General features: G+C 42.3%; 1 protein-coding gene across 1 annotated transcript; it reads left to right on the top strand.

Annotated features, from left to right (window-relative positions):
* Positions 1-6,728: 6,728 nt before the first annotated feature.
* On the top strand, positions 6,729-14,977 carry ANKRD1 (ankyrin repeat domain 1). Its single transcript, XM_084290284.1, has 9 exons — positions 6,729-6,874; positions 8,464-8,643; positions 10,439-10,576; positions 10,669-10,776; positions 11,459-11,557; positions 12,364-12,462; positions 12,599-12,697; positions 12,847-12,945; positions 14,061-14,977. Exons 1-9 carry the CDS (start codon positions 6,848-6,850, stop codon positions 14,169-14,171), a joined length of 960 nt encoding a protein of 319 aa, XP_084146410.1. The 5' UTR covers positions 6,729-6,847; the 3' UTR covers positions 14,172-14,977.
* Positions 14,978-17,892: the final 2,915 nt, after the last annotated feature.

Genomic DNA, 17,892 nt, shown 5'->3' with positions numbered 1-17,892 from the left:
ATGCACTCTACCTGTAGCAAATCAATAAAAAGGAGAAAATCGGTCCTTCTATCTGTGTTTGCAGTCACAGAAATACTTACCCTCTAGCCCCAAGAGGACAACCAACATAACTTGAAGTAATGTAATTCCAAAGTTGCATCAATGCTTTTCTACTGTCAGTGGTATTACGGCAATCAAAGCAGATATTTGTTGAAAATAGCTTGCATGCATATCCAACAGTATCTCACTGCCAGTGAAACCTCGTCCCATGAAATAGGGGGAAAAAGCTTTTCAGCAACTTTAATGTGAAGCAGATTTATACATTTATATTTTAATTGCAATATATTAAAAAAAAAAAAAAAAGCAAAAAAAAAAGCTTTTTTCCAGGTAACACCAAAAAAAAAAAAATAAATCTCTTCAACCTGTTCATAATGTTTCAGGGGAAATGTTTCAAACAACAAGAAAGAGAGAAGCTGCTATACCTGAATGCATATCTTAGGCCAGTGTCTAGACATACTATTGTTTTGCAAAGACATTACACAAACAATCTTCTACCAAACTATTCTCACATGTTTAAGGAAAATACACCCAGTTCTCTTGCCGTGACTCCCTGAGCTCTCTTCTATTCACAAAATATAGGAACCTCCTGAGGTAGAGCTTCTAAGTGGTTTGCATCCAAAGCTCTCACAGGTCAGCTCCAGTGATGGGTATCTTCTCTTTTTTCCCCTCCCCTCCCCTCCCCTCCCCTCCCCTCCCCTCCCCTCCCCTCCCCTCCCCTCCCCTCCCCTCCCCTCCCCTCCCCTTCCCTTCCCTTCCCTTCCCTTCCCTTCCCTTCCCTTCCCTTCCCTTCCCTTCCCTTCCCTTCCCTTCCCTTCCCTTCCCTTCCCTTCCCTTCCCTTCCCTTCCCTTCCCTTCCCTTCCCTTCCCTTCCCTTCCCTTCCCTTCCCTTCCCTCTCCCAAGGCATTTCAAATGGCTGAAAATTATGAAAGAAGATGACAGGATGACTTACCTGCTGCAATTCTGGGAAAAGAGCAGAAAGGATGGACTAAAGGTTTATCAAAAAGGAATCAGACCCCTGTAAATGTAGTGAACATCGTCTGCATGGTCAGATGCAAAGCAGGCTTTGTTAAACATGCCTTTTTCCACAGGATGACAGATCTGGTTGAAAGTCACATTCATGTTAATGCAGTTTACTTGAGTCTTGCCAAAGCATTTCACTTCATAGCATATGTTGGTATGATTATAAAGCACACATTATATGGAATTAAAAAGATGCACTTTGGAAGAACTAAGAACAAGCTCCCTGACAGCGTGTCAGTCTCTATGTGCACGGAGTAAATGAGTGGAACTATTTCTAGCAGACTCCCACAAGGATCAGTTCCTGGTCCAACATCATTGGGTATTTTCGTCACGTGTCCAAACAATGTGGTAAAATCAATCCCAAGATGGTCAGGGGCTGGAACACTTAATGTGAAAGAAGTGGCTGTACAAATTGAACTTGTACAGCCAGGAGAAGAGAAGGTCCCAGAAACCTAGTAGCACCATATGAGGAAGTTACAAAGAAGGCAGAGCCAGACTCTTTATAGAGGTCTAAGGGAGGAGAATGAGACCATCATCATTAATTGAAAGAGGAAAAGTTTCAAATTATTATTGAAAAAAAAAATAATAAATCACTATGAGTATACTCAGGCACATTTTGAGCAGAAGTTTGGACTAGATGACCTCCCAAGGTCCTTTCTGCTAGAGCATGTTGTGACTATAACTTGGTTGATTCTGATTGGAGAGAGATTTGAGAGACCTGTTAGGTAAATACCTCAATGTGTGCTGTAACGCATTGCTGCAGGGAAATGAAACAGTTGGATGCAATTCTTCAAGGCATTCAGGGAGAAGTAGATGTTAGCAGGATACCATGCCCAGACTTAAAAGAGTAAAAACCCTGAAGAGCATTCAAAAGAGCATTGCAAATGTCATCTCAGGGTTGAAGCACAAGCCTTTGACTATGAGGTTCTCCAGAGAAAGCAAAAATGTTATTTGTCTTAAGAAGCCTGGCACAAAACTTTGCAGAGTGCTGTTCCCAGAGCTGAAGCCACCATTGCTTCCCAGGATCAGCCCATTAAGTCTGGCAGAGCTGCCCGATGGAGCCCTCCTGTACCTCCTGAGCTGCTGTGTGTGCTATGTGAGTGGACAGGAGTAAAGCCAGGACCTGTATTTTCTTCTGCATCAACAAGGAGGAGTTTTGTGCATGTTGTGAAGTACTTCTGAGGGATGTTTCCCCCAGACTAACATCCCCTTACATTTACACAGCAAACAGGCATCGTACTACTGGGATAGCAGTACTTACAGACTGTCAGGCAGAGGTAAAGATTCAGTAACAGGAAGCTTTAAGATAGACAATATTTCAAAATAAAACACTGAGGGAAAGCAAAAAAAATGTCACTGAAGCAAAGGTGAATTCTCCCTTGCTGCCAGTCAAAAGCCCTGGGTATGCTTTGTTGCAGTTGCCACTGCAGGTACCTGCTGGATTATGACCAGGTGACCAGGATTTGAAGGTATGCTCTTATCACACTGATGATAACTTTTTATTAAAGTTGTTCTGCAGTATTTAGGAGTGAGAGAAACATTTTAGACAACTCCATATTGACACAAACAAGCCTTGTTGCTACAGCTGAGGGAATATTGTCCTTACTTGAGCACAAAAAGAGGTAGTCAGAAGTTAGGTGAACAGAACAATGGCACAGGTGTGCTGGATAAGCAGAACCTTGACCTACATTGCTGACTGTGACAGTCAAGTAAGTATCCAGCAGATAAACCCCTTTGACCACAAGTAATAACCCTTCTGGTGCCTTTCACTCCACTCACTTAACTGAGAGCCATTCATATGGTATTCAAATAACAGCTATTTCACAGGTTTTGTACAAATGCCATCATGACAAAGTTCAAGGCCTCAGATACGTTCAAATCCCTTGTTTTTTAAATACAAATCATTGCATTTTTTTTCCTATTGTGTGAAAACCCCAGCCCACATGTCAACTGAGGAGGGTTTTTTTTTAAACCCTACAGTAAGTGATGCAACTAATGACTCACTGCTGGTTTGAGTTTCACACCAGAGGACTGTGCTGCCCAGACCAACAACCTGCCAGACTGTGACTTTATTTCTTTAACAAGTGATATGAACAAATGGAACTTATAACAACATCCTGCTGTTAATTTAATAATTTATTATACTCTAATTGTGTAGTTAAAAGCTAACTTTACATTCCTAGGGGAAGTAGGTTTTTTGTTGTTGTTTTGTTTTGTTTTTCTAAGGAGACAATCTTTCTCTTTAGCAGTTTATACACAAAAACAGAAATTGATGAGAAGGCTATAAGTCATTTTAAACAAATGATGTAATAATTCCCTGATCACTTTAGATAAAACAGACATACATACATACCAATGTGTTGAAAAAATTAGGGCATTGAATGATGTAATTTTCATATTATGCTTTGTGACAATAAATATCAGAGTTTATATTAGACAAATATTTTGTGCCTTTCATGGAAAACAAATGGTTAAAAATAAGGAGGAAGCAAATTCAGCTCTTGCAATATCCTGTGATTTACTGCTCTGTTGTGTGTGTGAATATATGCAACATGTGGATGCTCATACAGAGAAAGAAACAAGCCATTGCACACCAACAGATCCCTAACACAGGAGAAATCTATGGGTTACCCTGCCTTAGCTGTATCTTGGGTATGCATTCATCCATGACTGCACATTCATGGAAAAAGGTTTGCTGGATTCACACCCTCTGCAGTGCATAATCATTTCCCAGCCACTGCTGTTTTCCTACCTTTGCCTCTTTGGCAGCAGGTACAGCCAGGCACAGCGGCGCTGCATAGGGCAACATCTTTGGGTGCAAGGACGGAGCCAAGGGCAGAGGGCTGGAAAATGTAAGGCAGCTGAGTACAGCAGTGACGGCACTGAAAACATGATGGTAATACACTTGACAGGAGGTGGCAATATCATTTGTATCACACATAATGCATTCCCTCTACTATTAACCTCTCTAAAAAATTGCTTACAAACATTCTTTACACTACCCTGACAATCTCTCCTTTGATAGCAGGGAACAGGCTGTGCCTTGTAGCTTCCTCTCCACCATGCTGTGACTGCTGTCCTTTTTTGTTTTTCTCTCTGAAGTTTTTTGAGACAATATCGGTCGCTTTACATCTTGCAGATCATTGCTCTGCCCTTATTCTTTAGCAGACAAGAAAGTGTTTTCCAGATCCCCATTATGCATCTCCCACTGACTGTCTGCTATTACCACCTTAACGGAGATGTGAGAAGTCACTTGTTGAAAGGTGACTAAGTGGTTATAGTCCTGCACAAGGCTGAAAGCTACTTTGCCCTCCAATATTAAGCATTAGTGATAAGCATCCAGGCTAGAGTCTTAGCTGATTTGAATCTGTGCATTTTCACTATCTCAGAATGATTAACCTGCTTAACGTGACATTTAGCTTAAAATCATTTACTGTTTGGTTAATTTAGGTTGCTGCCTTTATTCAAAGTGGTTTTGTGTGTGCCATTTTTTTACACAGAAATTCAGGATCTTCAGGGAAGATTCACTCTTAATCCTCGTTGTTCTCTTTAGTCAGCAGGGAGTGGAAGCTTTAATTATTGGCTTTTGGCAGCATAGGGTAGACTCATGATGCGAGAAGTGGGTTTGTGTTTCCCCTCAGAACACCAAGGTTTCCTGTAAAGCTCATGTGGGGTATGGATTCACCTACCATTTGCAGAGAAAGATTTACCCACTTACACCTTCTTGGTCAGGTTTTGCTGACTCAGTTTTATATACACCAGGTTGGTGTTTGTTTTTTGTTGTTGTTGTTGTTGTTGTTTGTTTGTTTTGTTTTGTTTTTAAAGGAGAAAGAAAAGCAGTATTCAAATATAACAGGGCCTGAGGTAGCTTGTAGCTTCTTACAGTTTTTATTCTTCAGGAAAACTTGTAGCAAGCCCTACCTCTCTCTTCCCATGTCAGTTCTCTGCTGTGATCTGTTTCCACTAAACAAGGAACGATCTTTGCAGCCATCCTATTAGGGCTGTGGATTTCAAGGCTATCCCCCAGATAAGAGTCACAGAATGAAGCAAAGTGAGATAACCTGTTACTGCACATGTGGAAACAAGAAAAAGACAAGCAGAGCTACCTCTTATCACAGAGAGATGTAGCAGGAGCAGCACTGCTGTGAGAAAAAGCCCTGCAGTGTGATTCAGGACACACCACTCTCACGGAATGATATCCTGGCTCTACTTGGGTTTGGAAAAATATGTTCTGAAAGGTTCTCTTGCTGGCACATACTCTATTTTAGTTCTGGGGCTCATCCTGTAATGTCATATATATTCCGAGTGGTAAAGGAACCACCTGATATCCAGCTTCATTTCAGGGAAAGGGAGGGCATAGGTATGATGGGCACTACAAGACAAGTTTGGAAGTACTCAGATTACTGGTAGATAGTTCAGAGGAGAGACACCTTGAAAGGTCAGTGTCATGAACATAGCATGCTAATGATGATAATGAGATAAACAACACCCAAGATAGTTAGATCTTGATTTGGTGAAGCACATGTTGTTCATATTTGAAGCACCTGAGTGCTCGTATTTATTTCAGCCAGGTGACTTGCGTGCCAGCAGCCAGACTTGTACCTCACCAGACAGAGGTTCCGAGCGTTGCAGAGTGACAGAACTGATTTCCTTGGCGTTTATCCACACTCTTCAAGTGCAAAGATTAGTGCATCTTCCTTTTTTAAAATTGCCTTCTGCTGCAGCTCATTCTCCTGCTTCCAGGCTATTTTGATTCATGACACAAGGAAAGCTTGCCCCTTTATTTTTCTCCTAAAGGACTCCATTAACTCCTTGTTCCCCAAACACACATCTGTTTATGTCTGTACCCTGTCTTAACAGCCAAAAATGAACAATCACCTTTGTGCCCTTATTCTCTCATATTCAAATGAAAATATCACCTGAGAAAAGAGGTGAGGCTTTCTTTGCTTGTTGTTGGGTTTTGTGTTTTATTTGGCCTAATAGGATATAATTCATTATTCTCCTTATGACCACTGACAACATCCCAGAAAAATGCAAAGCTTGCTGTTTTGAGATCTTACACTGATTGTAACTTATCATGTCATAGGCCCTTTTAGCACCAGAGACATCATTCTGGTTTAGTAATCCGTTCAGAGAATTCCTTCCAACAAATATAGAAAACTGCCATCATGATGAGAAGAGTCCTTTCCCCTAAAACTGTTTACCATCCAAGAATAAATAGCAATGCAAAGAATGGCTTTCCGAGACTTAGGGGGTCATAATCCACTTATCAGGAAGGTATGACTACAGGTGTTGTACATAAGCCACTTACCCTTGCAGTCATCTGAATGTCAATAAAAAATAAATAAATAAATAAATAAATAAGATGAAGTTATAATGCTCTATCAACAGACAGCTGTCCTAGTGGGCACTGGGAACACAGGATGACTCGCATTGCTGAGCCGTGTGGTCACTGCCAAAGGAGCGATGAGCTCACATTTCATTCCGATGCACATACGCGGTGTGGTTAGACTGCGAGGCTCGAGCGTCCTCGCCCAACTGACGCCCCCCCGCCCTGCCTCGACACCAGATCTGGCTAGTTAACATGTCTGGAATGAGCGCGAGCCTACCTCTCAGCTGGCAAGTCCACGGGGCACACTTGGATTCCCAGGTTGGAAGATTATCTCATTCAAGCACAGTTCTCCCAAAGATATATAAGCTAAGCTGGCGTGGTGGTCCCTGCAGAGCTTGCCTGAGCACTTGGGAGTTTCATCCATAGAGGAGTACAGCCTTCAAACACTGGCAGACATGATGATGATGAAGGTAGAAGACCTGGTAGGTGCAATCTTCTTTCATTTACTCATAATTACGCTTCCTTCTAGACTCTCATTACACCAGGCAGAGAGGGGCAACCTTTGTGGAGCAATGAGGTGACAGAGCAGGCTACCAGCACTGCTTTGCTCTAGGCATGAGACCTGTATATAAGATAAAATGTTATCATGTTATATTCTCACTTTAACTGTTCCTTCATAAGGGGACCCATCACTCGTATAGCTACGTAATCATTTGGATTTTGCATCAAAACATAATTTACCAGGAAGTACAGAATGACTAAAATTTAGCTGTGTATTTTCCTTTGACCTTGATTCGTTTAAAAAAAATAAATAAATAAATTTTAAAGCTCTTAGGTTTACAATCACTCTGACTAATTCTAATCCAGTAAGAGTGGGGAGGAGGTAGCAATGCAGGGAAACCAAATCATTTTCCTTCCGCTTGTAAACCAGCACTAGGCATCACTATCATGCCCACTGCTGTTCATTTTGTAATAAGCTTTTGAAAAATAATATCTAAACCAGACCACAAATCATGGAACCCTTGTACTGCAGAGTTCAGACTTACAATGATCAAACTGGGAAACCAGGAACAATCCAGGAAAGCAGTGGGACATTATACAGGAATTCCTTTTTTTCCCAGGTGTTGAGATGAAATTCACATACAGCCTGACTAGTTAATGCTGTCTTAAAATCTTTGGGAAGGCCCCAAGAATTTATCTAGTGTTAAACTCTGTAACAAACACAGCTATACAAGGGTGATTGAATGGGAAGCCAGTCCAGAGCACATACATCTACTGAACAACTCTGAAAATACACCATAGACTCCACTAAGTTTAACAAGTTATCTCTTTAAGCATACTTAATCAACCATCCAAAATATTTTAAAAAGCTATGCAAAGCTGTGCTGGAGGGCAGCATCACACAGCTTCAGCACAGGAACTGCCTTGTGCTTGTTTGCTAAGTGCTATAAGTGGAGACTTTGGTTCTGACAGCAATGGGTAAGATCAGCCTTGAAATTACTCAGCAGACCAATTTAACTGCACTGTATGTGTTTCAATTAAGCTGTAAGGTCCCAAGGGAGAAAGCCTCTCCTCCCACTCTAGCTGCTCGGTTCCCCTGCTCTGCACTCACAAGGTGCTGGCGCCTGTTGGGGTGGCTCCTTCCACCAGAGCCTCTTTCTGAGGGGTCTGACACATGCTGGCAAGTGAAAATGCAAGAAAATCCTGAACAAAAAAGATGCTCTTCCTGGCTCAATGGCTTTTGTCAGTACAGCAGCAGCTCGGTGCCAGTCAAGCACAGAGTTACACTGAGGCGGCCTCGTGGATCTTGACCCAAACCCTGAAGATGCCCTTGGGGAGTTGCTGTGTGGACGTGGAAGGTCTGGCTGCAAGCGAGCTTGCCCTAGCTATTCACACACACACACAGTCAGTCCAGGCACAGGCCGAGCGAGGTCTGCAGTCTGTCTGTCACACTCTCCTAGAGCAGGACAGGAGTGACATGTAATGAGCCCCTAGCTAATCCAGCTTCTCAGGGGGTGGCTGCTGCCATCACGAAACTGCTACTTATATTGCATTATATTTCCTTTTACAGGTGACTGGGAAGAAAACTGATGATAAGGAGACTGGCAGCTTCCTCCCTGAGGACTTTAAAAATGGAGAGTATGAAGCTGCTGTGAGATTAGAGAAGCAGGATGACCTGAAGACAGTCTCTGAACACGTACTGACCCGAGGAGATTTGGCTTACCAGAAGGAGAAAAAGTTAGAGGCAGAGGTAGGCTCTTGGGCTTTTGCTTAGGCTTTTATCATCCTGTGTGTGCTTTCTGCAGCTGCCCGTGAAGTTTTGTCCCTTTCCAAATTAGAAATACATGCATGGTGGGCTAGATAAACAACCCCGAGGAGACCACTGCCAAAAGAGGTTGCTCTGAAGCCTCCTGAAGGCAGAGGTCTGCTGGCTCCTGCAGCCTACGGATGCAGGCACTGTCTCCATGAGGCAGACCCCCAGACTCCCCCCCTCTAAAATCTGACTGTAACCCCAGGGGCCTCCCCTTCCCCACGACCCCTGCCTGCCAGCTGCTGGTGAGGGGAATGCATGCAGACAGAAGGACACCTTCAGCCTGCACACCTAACAGCTGCCACCAAAAATAGCCAAGCCAGGGAAGAGGTAAGGGCACTTTCTGAAACCAGGAGCCTCATCTGTCACAAAAATACAGTTTTTACAAAAAGTCTGCATTGTGCTTACTAGCACATTTTGTGGGAAAAAAAATACAAATTAAAGTGATATTGCTCTACAAAAGAATATTATTTTGTATTCCTGCAGCATGACAATTCTCTCCATAGCCTTAAGAACTGATGCTTTTTTCTAAAAATACTGTAGCTATAACATTTTACAGTAGGTGGTGAATCAACAACTAACTGGCTTTAAAATGTAAGTAATTTGGGAATTAAAAAGTTTAACTAGCAGGGAGAACAAGACTTTGTTCTGGAAAAGAAAGGTGGAAAGGTGAGCCTCAAAAATATTAAAATTAATACAACTACTGACCTTCACCTTCAACTACAGGACCATTACTTGCTACAGATCTTTTTTTGCGTTCTTCTAAAACAACCACAATGTCCTAAGAATCTTTTGGATTCGCTGTTGATTTCCACAGTCTATCCAGCCAACAGAGTGTTTGCCATTGACGATCAAACCCCAAATGCAGAAAAAAAGAGGAGGGGGAAATAACTTACTTAAATCAGAATTTAGTTGAGAAAATATGGCAGGGTCTCACCAGCGTATTTACCCTTACAGATACCCCAGGATAGACTTTGTCATGAGGTACTCCTTGGTTGTTAGTCACTCTTCCAAAGCCACGGACACCCCATGGCCTTCAGTGAAGGCTACACGGTGGTCTTTGATGTTAGCAGTGCCCCATACTCACTTCATGCAGGAATGCCTTAACATACAGGCCTGAAGTAGTCTTAAGCATTTATTGAACTGTCCCTTCAAGGACACTGGGGACATCCTCTGTAGTTTACCAAAATGTAACACTTACCATCTGAAATGCTAAAATTGGCATAAACCTTACATTTCACTTAAGGGTATTTTTTTTTTTTATCAAAGAGGATTATGTAATAATAAATCAGTGGCTGCATGAGAGAAGTGGTTGAAAGCAAAACATGTGGTGGAAATCAGTTAAAACTGCAGGGACTTCCAAGCCTAAGCTGCGGGAAATTTCTTAAGTTCTTGGGCCAGAAGGGACTGTAGTACTTCTTGGACTCCTGGTGTAATACGGACCAAAAAGCTCATGCTATCCCACAACATACAGCTGAAGAAAGCCTTTAGGAATAGGTGCAATTGTGTATGAAAAAAGAATACACACTGCAGAATTCAGAAACTTACTCCAATTAGCCCTAACTGTTAAGAACAACAACAAAAACAAACCACCAGCAACAAAAGACAACTTATTTCAAAGTTCACCTAATGTGAACTGGATTTGGCTGAACAATAGCACCCACTGTCCTGCCACTCTGAAGGACAGAGGTGTTCACCCTCAGCTCAACTTTCTGGCTTCCCTCCTTTGTTTCAGCTGAAGAAGAAAAAACTAGAGGAGAGATCAAAACTTGAAAGCTTGGAGGACCTTGAAAAAATTATTCAGCTGAAGAAGAAGAAGAAATGCAAGAAGGTGAAAGCTCCCGTTTTAAAGGAACCCAAACCAGAAGTTATTGTAAGTTCTGATGGAAGGTACCTTCCTCTGGGAAAGGACCACTGGCCCTTGGTGCCACTCATATTTACCTCCTGTGTATTACTCTTCATCAGACAGGACCAGTGGATGTACCCATGTTCTTTAGAGCTGCCTTGGAGAATAAGTTGCCAGTAATTGAAAAATACTTGTTGGACAAAGGGGATCCAAACGTCTGTGATGAGGTACACTCTTCTCTTCTTACTTCACACCTGCTACATAAAAGAGATTATTACAGAACAAAAATACCTTTTACCACTAGATTTTGTAGTTTCCACACTTATGAGGAGAAAAAAACAGTGGGGGAGAAGTAAATAAATTCTGGGAGTTTGACATATTGTTCTGTAGTGATAGAGGGGCCACTGGGAACCTCCAAAGTAATATTACTTCAGAAGATATATTTATTTATTTATTTCAAAGAAAGCTATTGGTGACTAGGAGACCCTGATTTTCAGCAACAGGTGGTCTTCCAATGCTACTAATGAACAGACAAGAAATTTGTCTTCAGAACTACAAAAAAAAAATTAAAAAAAAATGATGCCATGTGCCCTCATACTCCATAATGCATAAACTGCATTTGCAAAATGTAGCATAGCACATTGGAAGGAGGAACTCAACAGGCATCATTTTAAATTTGATTGTCACACTGCTGATATTCCTTACACTCTTTGAAATACCAGGTAGGCAGCCCTCTGCTATTAGGATGCTATTAAAATTTAGTAGATTTCATGTCTCAAAAGTATTAGCTCTTGAAAATGAATCAGCATAAACTATGTATTTGCCATCATCCCAGGGAGGCAGAGAGAAAAGTTTAAGAGATCTTTGTTCCATATTCGATATCTGATTTTGCACTGTTTTAATTGACAGTTCAAGCGCACTGCATTGCACAGGGCATGCTCTGAAGGACATCTAGAGGTGGTGAAAAAGTTGGTGGAAGCTGGCGCCCAGCTTGAACTGAAAGACATGGTATGCCCATTGACTTATACTTCAGAAAAATTACTCATTTTTTTATAACTGCTAAAAGAAACACACAAGAGAGGAGCACTAAAAGGCCTTAGAGTGTCTTTTAAGTTTATCCTTAAAATAACACTGCTGAGAAGAGGTTTCAGGAGGTGGTGTCTGCCTTGCTTTGCCAAAGCTGTTGCTGGAAATTGCAGGAAGCGGAGGAGCACATTGGCCAGTAGATGGCCTAGAACAGTAAGGCCCAAAGTATGGCAAGACTGCTGAGCTCAGGCTACCAGGCCGGGCTGTGAGCAGCTGGTGGAGATGCCATGGTCCCACGCGTTTATCAAGGGCCCAGCACAGCATGTACGATCTCCACCAGGATTTGAACTCTGCTCTCAGGAGAGGCCTCCGCTCCTCTGGAACAGCTGAGCATCCACAGCTTTTGCAGCTGTTTTTATTTGATCCTCCACGCCCAGTTCTGCTTAGCCCCTTGCTAACCAGTTGGCAGTGGCCAGCCTCGCTTCCCCTTGCTTCAGCAGCCGTGCTGGTGGTAGCATAAGAGCAGGAGTGGTGAGCAGAGCAGGACATGATGAGGAAATGGTGGCTCCCCTGCAGCCAGCTGCAAGGAAAGGCTGGTATCGTGGAGGTGAAGGGCTGAGCAAGAGAGGCTGCTAGTAGAAACAACAGGAACAATGATCGCAGAGAAATGCTTTAAGTTAAACTGCAAGAAAAATGACTTTGAATTCATTTAGAAATGTGATGAAGTTTGCTTATTTATTTTTTTGGTAATACAGTGAATTAAATTACGTTTATTTTTCCTGCCATAGCTTCAATCTACAGCCCTGCACTGGGCCTGCCGAGGAGGAAACCTGGAAGTTGTAAAGTTCTTACTGGACAAAGGAATAAACAGAAATGCAAGAGACAAGGTATGTTCTTCTGGGGCTCTGATGCTTTTTAGAGAGAGAAAGCTGATCCCTACCTGAGGGGATCATTTTTGGCGGCCATTCGTGATCAGCCCTTCACTGCTCCGTGCCACTGACTGCCTTCTCAAACCCCCCTCAGCTGCTCAGCACGCCTCTGCACGTCGCTGTGAGGACGGGCCAGTACGACTGCGCAGAGCACCTCATTGCCTGTGAAGCAGACCTTAATGCCAGAGACAGAGTAAGTGCCACCACCTCCTTACCTGCAGCACCAAGCTCCTGGCCCCATTTACAGCTCCACAGCCCTGCAAAAATTCCTGGTGGTGCTGTGGGGTTGGGACCATGGCACTGATGGCAGGATGGACTCTGACCCGTGTCTTACACCCCTAGGAAGGTGACACACCGATGCATGACGCTGTCAGACTGAACCGCTACAAAATGATCCGGCTGCTGATTCTCTATGGGGCGGACCTGACCATAAAGAACTGCGTAAGTAATTCAAAACGCTTAGCAAAGCTTCCCATTCGGAGCAGTATCACAGGTTTTGAGGCCAGAAGAGACTATTGTGAACAGACTTAATTAGATCACTGCAGAGTTAATTAAAGCAGAGCTGACATAGAGAAAGTGTAACTTGGGGGAGGTCAGGGAGCAGCACAAAAAGCATTACCTGCTCTAAAACCAGAACCCATCAGGTGCAGCTAAAAACACCACCACATTTTAATTACACAGATCATATATTAAAGAAATCTAAGCATACAGACACTTGCTGTCTGTACAGCTCCTGGGCTCCAGCCACCAGAGACAATGAGAGCCCTGGGGGGCTGCGAGAGCTCCTTTCTGCTACACCCACAGCATCGGCTTCCATTTAAGAACAAACACCCGAGATTTTGCTGATAATCACTTCACCAGCAGCAGATGTGACCACATCAAAATACCAGATGTAACAGACCACATTCTCCCCCAAATCCAAAAAAAATAACAGCAGCAGGGACAGTGCACGTTAACAACGTGGATCAATGCTTTTGATTGGCAATCAATTAAAACTGGAGGGGACAAGGAAGAAACCTGCCCCTGCAACCATCTGCACTGCCCCTTCTCTCTGCTCAAGCAAAGACAAAGCAAGGCCACTCTAGGCATTATTCTTCACCAGAGTATGAAAATGAGGAAAAACAGTCCCAAAGGCAAAATACTTACTCTCTCAGGCTTTGTCTGCATATAGAAGTTACTCCTGTTTTATTTAGATGTGGTTCATAACCTCTCTAATTAAACCAACACGAACTCTTATCTGAATTCTCCATTAAACAGAAGAGTAGCTTATTGAGGTTTCACCTAAATGTACTCCCAATCAGTTTAGACTGGATCAAAAGAAACACCAGCATGCTCTGCTAGCCACAGTATTTGCTAACATGGCCTAGTGCCACTGAAACAGGACTAGATCTGGAGTGCCAAAGGACCCAGATCTGAGATGAGAGTACAGCTGACCCTGTGTGTGCAGAAAGCTCTCACATCAGACAGATGCACTGTATGAATATCTCAGGAGGAATAAAGGACTTAGTATTCACTGGCTGAAATTAAGTCTGGCTTCCCCTGCTTATTTTAACCAGGAAGGGAAAACCCCTATGGACCTCGTTCTTCAGTGGCAGAACGGCACCAAAGAGCTATTCAACAGCCTGAAAGACAATTCCTACAAGAGCGTCCATCTAAACAAGTTTTGAAGTGATGAAAACCAGACTGCTCTTTTTGCTGCTTTTAAATGCTTCATATGAAACTTGAGGAAAATAGCTCTGAACATAGTATATTTATTGAAGATATTTATTGTACTGGAATATTTGAAATGCCTTCACTGAAAACTGCCAAACATGCAGATAAATTATTTTAAATGGCAGATTGAGTGTTAAGAATCCACTGGTTTTAAAACAGCTTTATTTATTCCTATTTATTATTTATTTATTTTAAAAGTAATTTTTAATGATCGTATTTTTTTTAATCATTTTAAATTCTAATGCAGTCTTTGTCAATAACATGAACACTTTTGACTTAGATGGCAGTATTACCAACTACATTAGCAATTTACCTCAAGCCTTCCCATAGTGCTAAACAGCTAATACTTACAACTGTTGTCTTGTACCTGCCAAATTCTCACGATTAGAAAAATATGTTAAATGTGTGGTGGTATGTGGAAGAGAGAGAGCCAGGGAAGAAGGGCTACTGAGATGCCAGGTGGATTTAGAGGAACAGTCGAGTAATGGGACTTACACGTCATTTGGTGATTGTAGTTGACAAAGAGCTCAAGGACAGAGCTCCAACCATCATGTAACCATATGGACTGCAGGATTCAGATGCAATGTTATGAAGGTGAGAGGAGACAGTATTGTGAATGGGAACTTTAAAACTAGATGACTACAAAGCCTGATGATTGAAGAATGCAAAAAAACACATGATGTATATTTGTAAATTTGTACTGCTTTTTCTGTACATTTTGTACTGATTTATTTCAGAATAAACGGAGTGGTTCTTTGTACTTGCTGGAGTGTATTATGGAGCAGTGAACACGCACCGGGCAGCTCTGTCTCTCATTGAGGTTCCCATCTTGGCTTCTGTAAAATTCATAAACTCAAAAAAAAAAAGTCTCAGCTGCACAGAGCAGCCAGCCCTTTAGCTACCTCCCTGCCACTGTTAGAAAAATACAGCTTCTAACTTTTTTCTCCTTACATACAAACATACATACAAAAACAAAAAGCCAGTACTTGAGTAGCTAGTAAGATACAAACCTACAGCTTTATTACTATTATTTAAAAATCCCAGCTTCTCAGCAAGTCAGTACTTACTGTGTGGAGCACACAAGACAGCTTCAATTGTCCCAGCCAAGGAAGATGTGGAGTCCTGCTAGGAAAGAAAGGCATCTCTCCCTGTGCTTCAGCAGAGGCAGAACAATCTTAACAGTACCACCAGCAGAGACATCGATGCCCAATTTCACTGGGACGTTACATGCTGCTTTCAGTTCAAGTCCTAACACCCCATAGAGCAGCCTCCCAGTGACATATGCCACGGGCTCCCATGAACATTCACCAGCTGGTGAAGTTGGCTTCTAACCATCACACTTTATAGTCTGATCAAAACAAAGTCCTGGGCAATGAAGCGTGGTCAGGAGTGGGCAGCAATGAGTATTTATCACTGGAGCATCAATTTCAGAGATGGAGTGAATTTACAGAAACCCCATAGAGGAATAACAAGAAATGCCTATTCTATCTGCAACCAGCTATCTTAGACAGAAGCTGCAGCTTTAGACAGATGAGACTTCTCTCACACAAGCACTGTAACTTGTCAGTGTCACTTTGCCAGCTGTAGGCTTTATTTGTGAAGATGATTTTTTCCATAAGAACCACGGCATGTCTGCACTTGCTGTCCCTCTCTGCAAGCAACTACTTCACTTCTTGTTCTGCACCATTACCCAGACACTGGGAACATACCTTGCAGGAAACAGAAATGACCAGTGCTGGCTAACTCGTTTTGTTTATCTTCATAACTTCATAAGCAGATCAATTGTTCAGTCACCAGAGGGGACAGAACAATGCTCCAGGAAACAGAGGGGAAAACATATTTTCAATCAGTTCCTGAAGCACTATATCTACTTAAAAACATGCATGCAAAGATGCAGGGACTATTTACTTTTTTTTTTTTAAGGAAGTCAAACAAGACTTGATCTTCATCGTTCAAAAGCCTCCTTCCATATGCTAGTCACCAAATAACTTCTCTCATGCTCAGGACTGATTATTTCCTCACCAAGGTACAATAACGTGTAACTCAGAAAGTTGCACTACCAGGCACATTTCCACTGATTATTTGTTTGGCTAGAGCTTCAATTTGGATGCAAGTGCATAAATGACAAACCAGTGTATATATTACATCTCAATACCAGTAATAAAACACTCACATCACAAAGTCAACGAGCAAAATAAAAACAAAGGATAAAGTATTTAATTATTTGTTCAATGAAGCACAAGCTGTTGTGACTCCCGTCAGCATTTGATGGAACTGTTAGACTACTGAGAACTTCATTCTCATTCTGCTTAGTCCAGTTACTGAGAGCTCAGAGATAATCCACTGCAAGATTTCTGCAGTATTTTACATGCTACAGCTTGCACTTCTCAGCTAGTTGTCAGATACAAATAGAGAATTGAAATATTCAGAGTAAAGCTGGCTCAAGAGTATCTTAAGTACAGTATCTTACTTTTTTTTTATATATATATTGATTTAATCAAAAGAAAAACGTTGGAAGAGATCTGAAAAGGCTCCATGGATTACAAATCTGTTGTGACTGTGTACTGGGTCTGGCTGGAATGTTAACTTTCCCGGCAGCAGCCCATACAGTGCTGTACTCTGTACTTGTAGCTAGAACAGCAGTGGCACAGCATTGGGCCTTTCTCTAACCCTCCTAGGGGGTGGGCAAAAAGTGAGGAGAGAAACATCACTAGGGCAGCTGACCTAAACCAATCAAAGGGATATTCCATACCATGTGGTGTCACACTCAGCAATAAAAGGTGGAAACAGGAAGAAGAGGGGAGGGGTGGGCTCTCGTTGAGACGACGTCGGTCCTCCTCTCGAACACCGGCTGCGTGCGTTGAGGCCTTGCTTCAAGGACATGGTCAATCATCGCTCATTTGTGGGAAGTAGAGAGTAATTTCTTTCCTCTGCACTTCCATATAGCTTTCATTTATTTTGTTTGTTTGTTTTCCTCCCTTCTTTTTATTTTTCCCTTTTTCCCCTCCCTTTTTCCCCTTTCCCTTTTATTTCCCCTTAGTTAAATTGTTTAGTTCATGGTAGTCTTTATTTAATTATTATAATTATTTCCCTTTAATTAAATTATCCTTATCTCAACCCGTGAGTTGTTCTTTGCTTTACTTCTCCCCCTCCTCATCTAAAGGAGGGGGAGTGAGAGAGGGGTTGTGGGGTTTAGCTGCCCAGCACGGTAAAACCACCACAGACTGCTTTTTTGGCAGCCAGATTAGGTTTACTGAAGCAGTAACAGGAAGGGATATAGAAAGGCAGGAGGCAGCAAAATGAACACTCTTAGAGGCAACACTGCCAGACCAGGACATGAAAAAAGGGACATGATGCAGTAACATTTATGTGATGTGGAGACCACTCAGGCCTAGGTGAGACAGCTGAAACACTGCAACTACAGCATACCATGCTGAGCACACATTCGATGTCACCTTGGGCTCTTCCTTCCATCTGCAGCAACTGTCTCATGTTACTGTTGGGTTTCATGTGCTTTGGGACAGGGATGGCCTGTAGAAGGTGTGTCCAACAGGTCAAATCACTCAGTACTATTGTAATACAAATTTAAAGTATCTCCTACCAAGTGAGAGATGCTGGAACTTTCTTTATAGTCATTGGTCACAAAACAAAAAGGAAAGCAGATCATTTTTTACT

This window comes from Netta rufina (genome assembly GCF_964035555.1).
Source record: "Netta rufina genome assembly, chromosome: 7".
Classification (NCBI taxonomy): domain Eukaryota; kingdom Metazoa; phylum Chordata; class Aves; order Anseriformes; family Anatidae; genus Netta; species Netta rufina.
Note: the sequence above shows the minus strand (reverse complement) of the source record. Positions and strands in the feature narration are given on the sequence as shown.

Bases quoted from the DNA above. Each gene is read 5' to 3' on its own strand.
- ANKRD1 (XM_084290284.1), top strand. From the start codon at position 6,848: ATGATGATGATGAAGGTAGAAGACCTG. The intron at 12,463-12,598 runs GTATGTTCTTCT...AACCCCCCTCAG, and splicing joins ACAGAAATGCAAGAGACAAG to CTGCTCAGCACGCCTCTGCA. The intron at 12,946-14,060 runs GTAAGTAATTCA...TATTTTAACCAG, and splicing joins ACCTGACCATAAAGAACTGC to GAAGGGAAAACCCCTATGGA.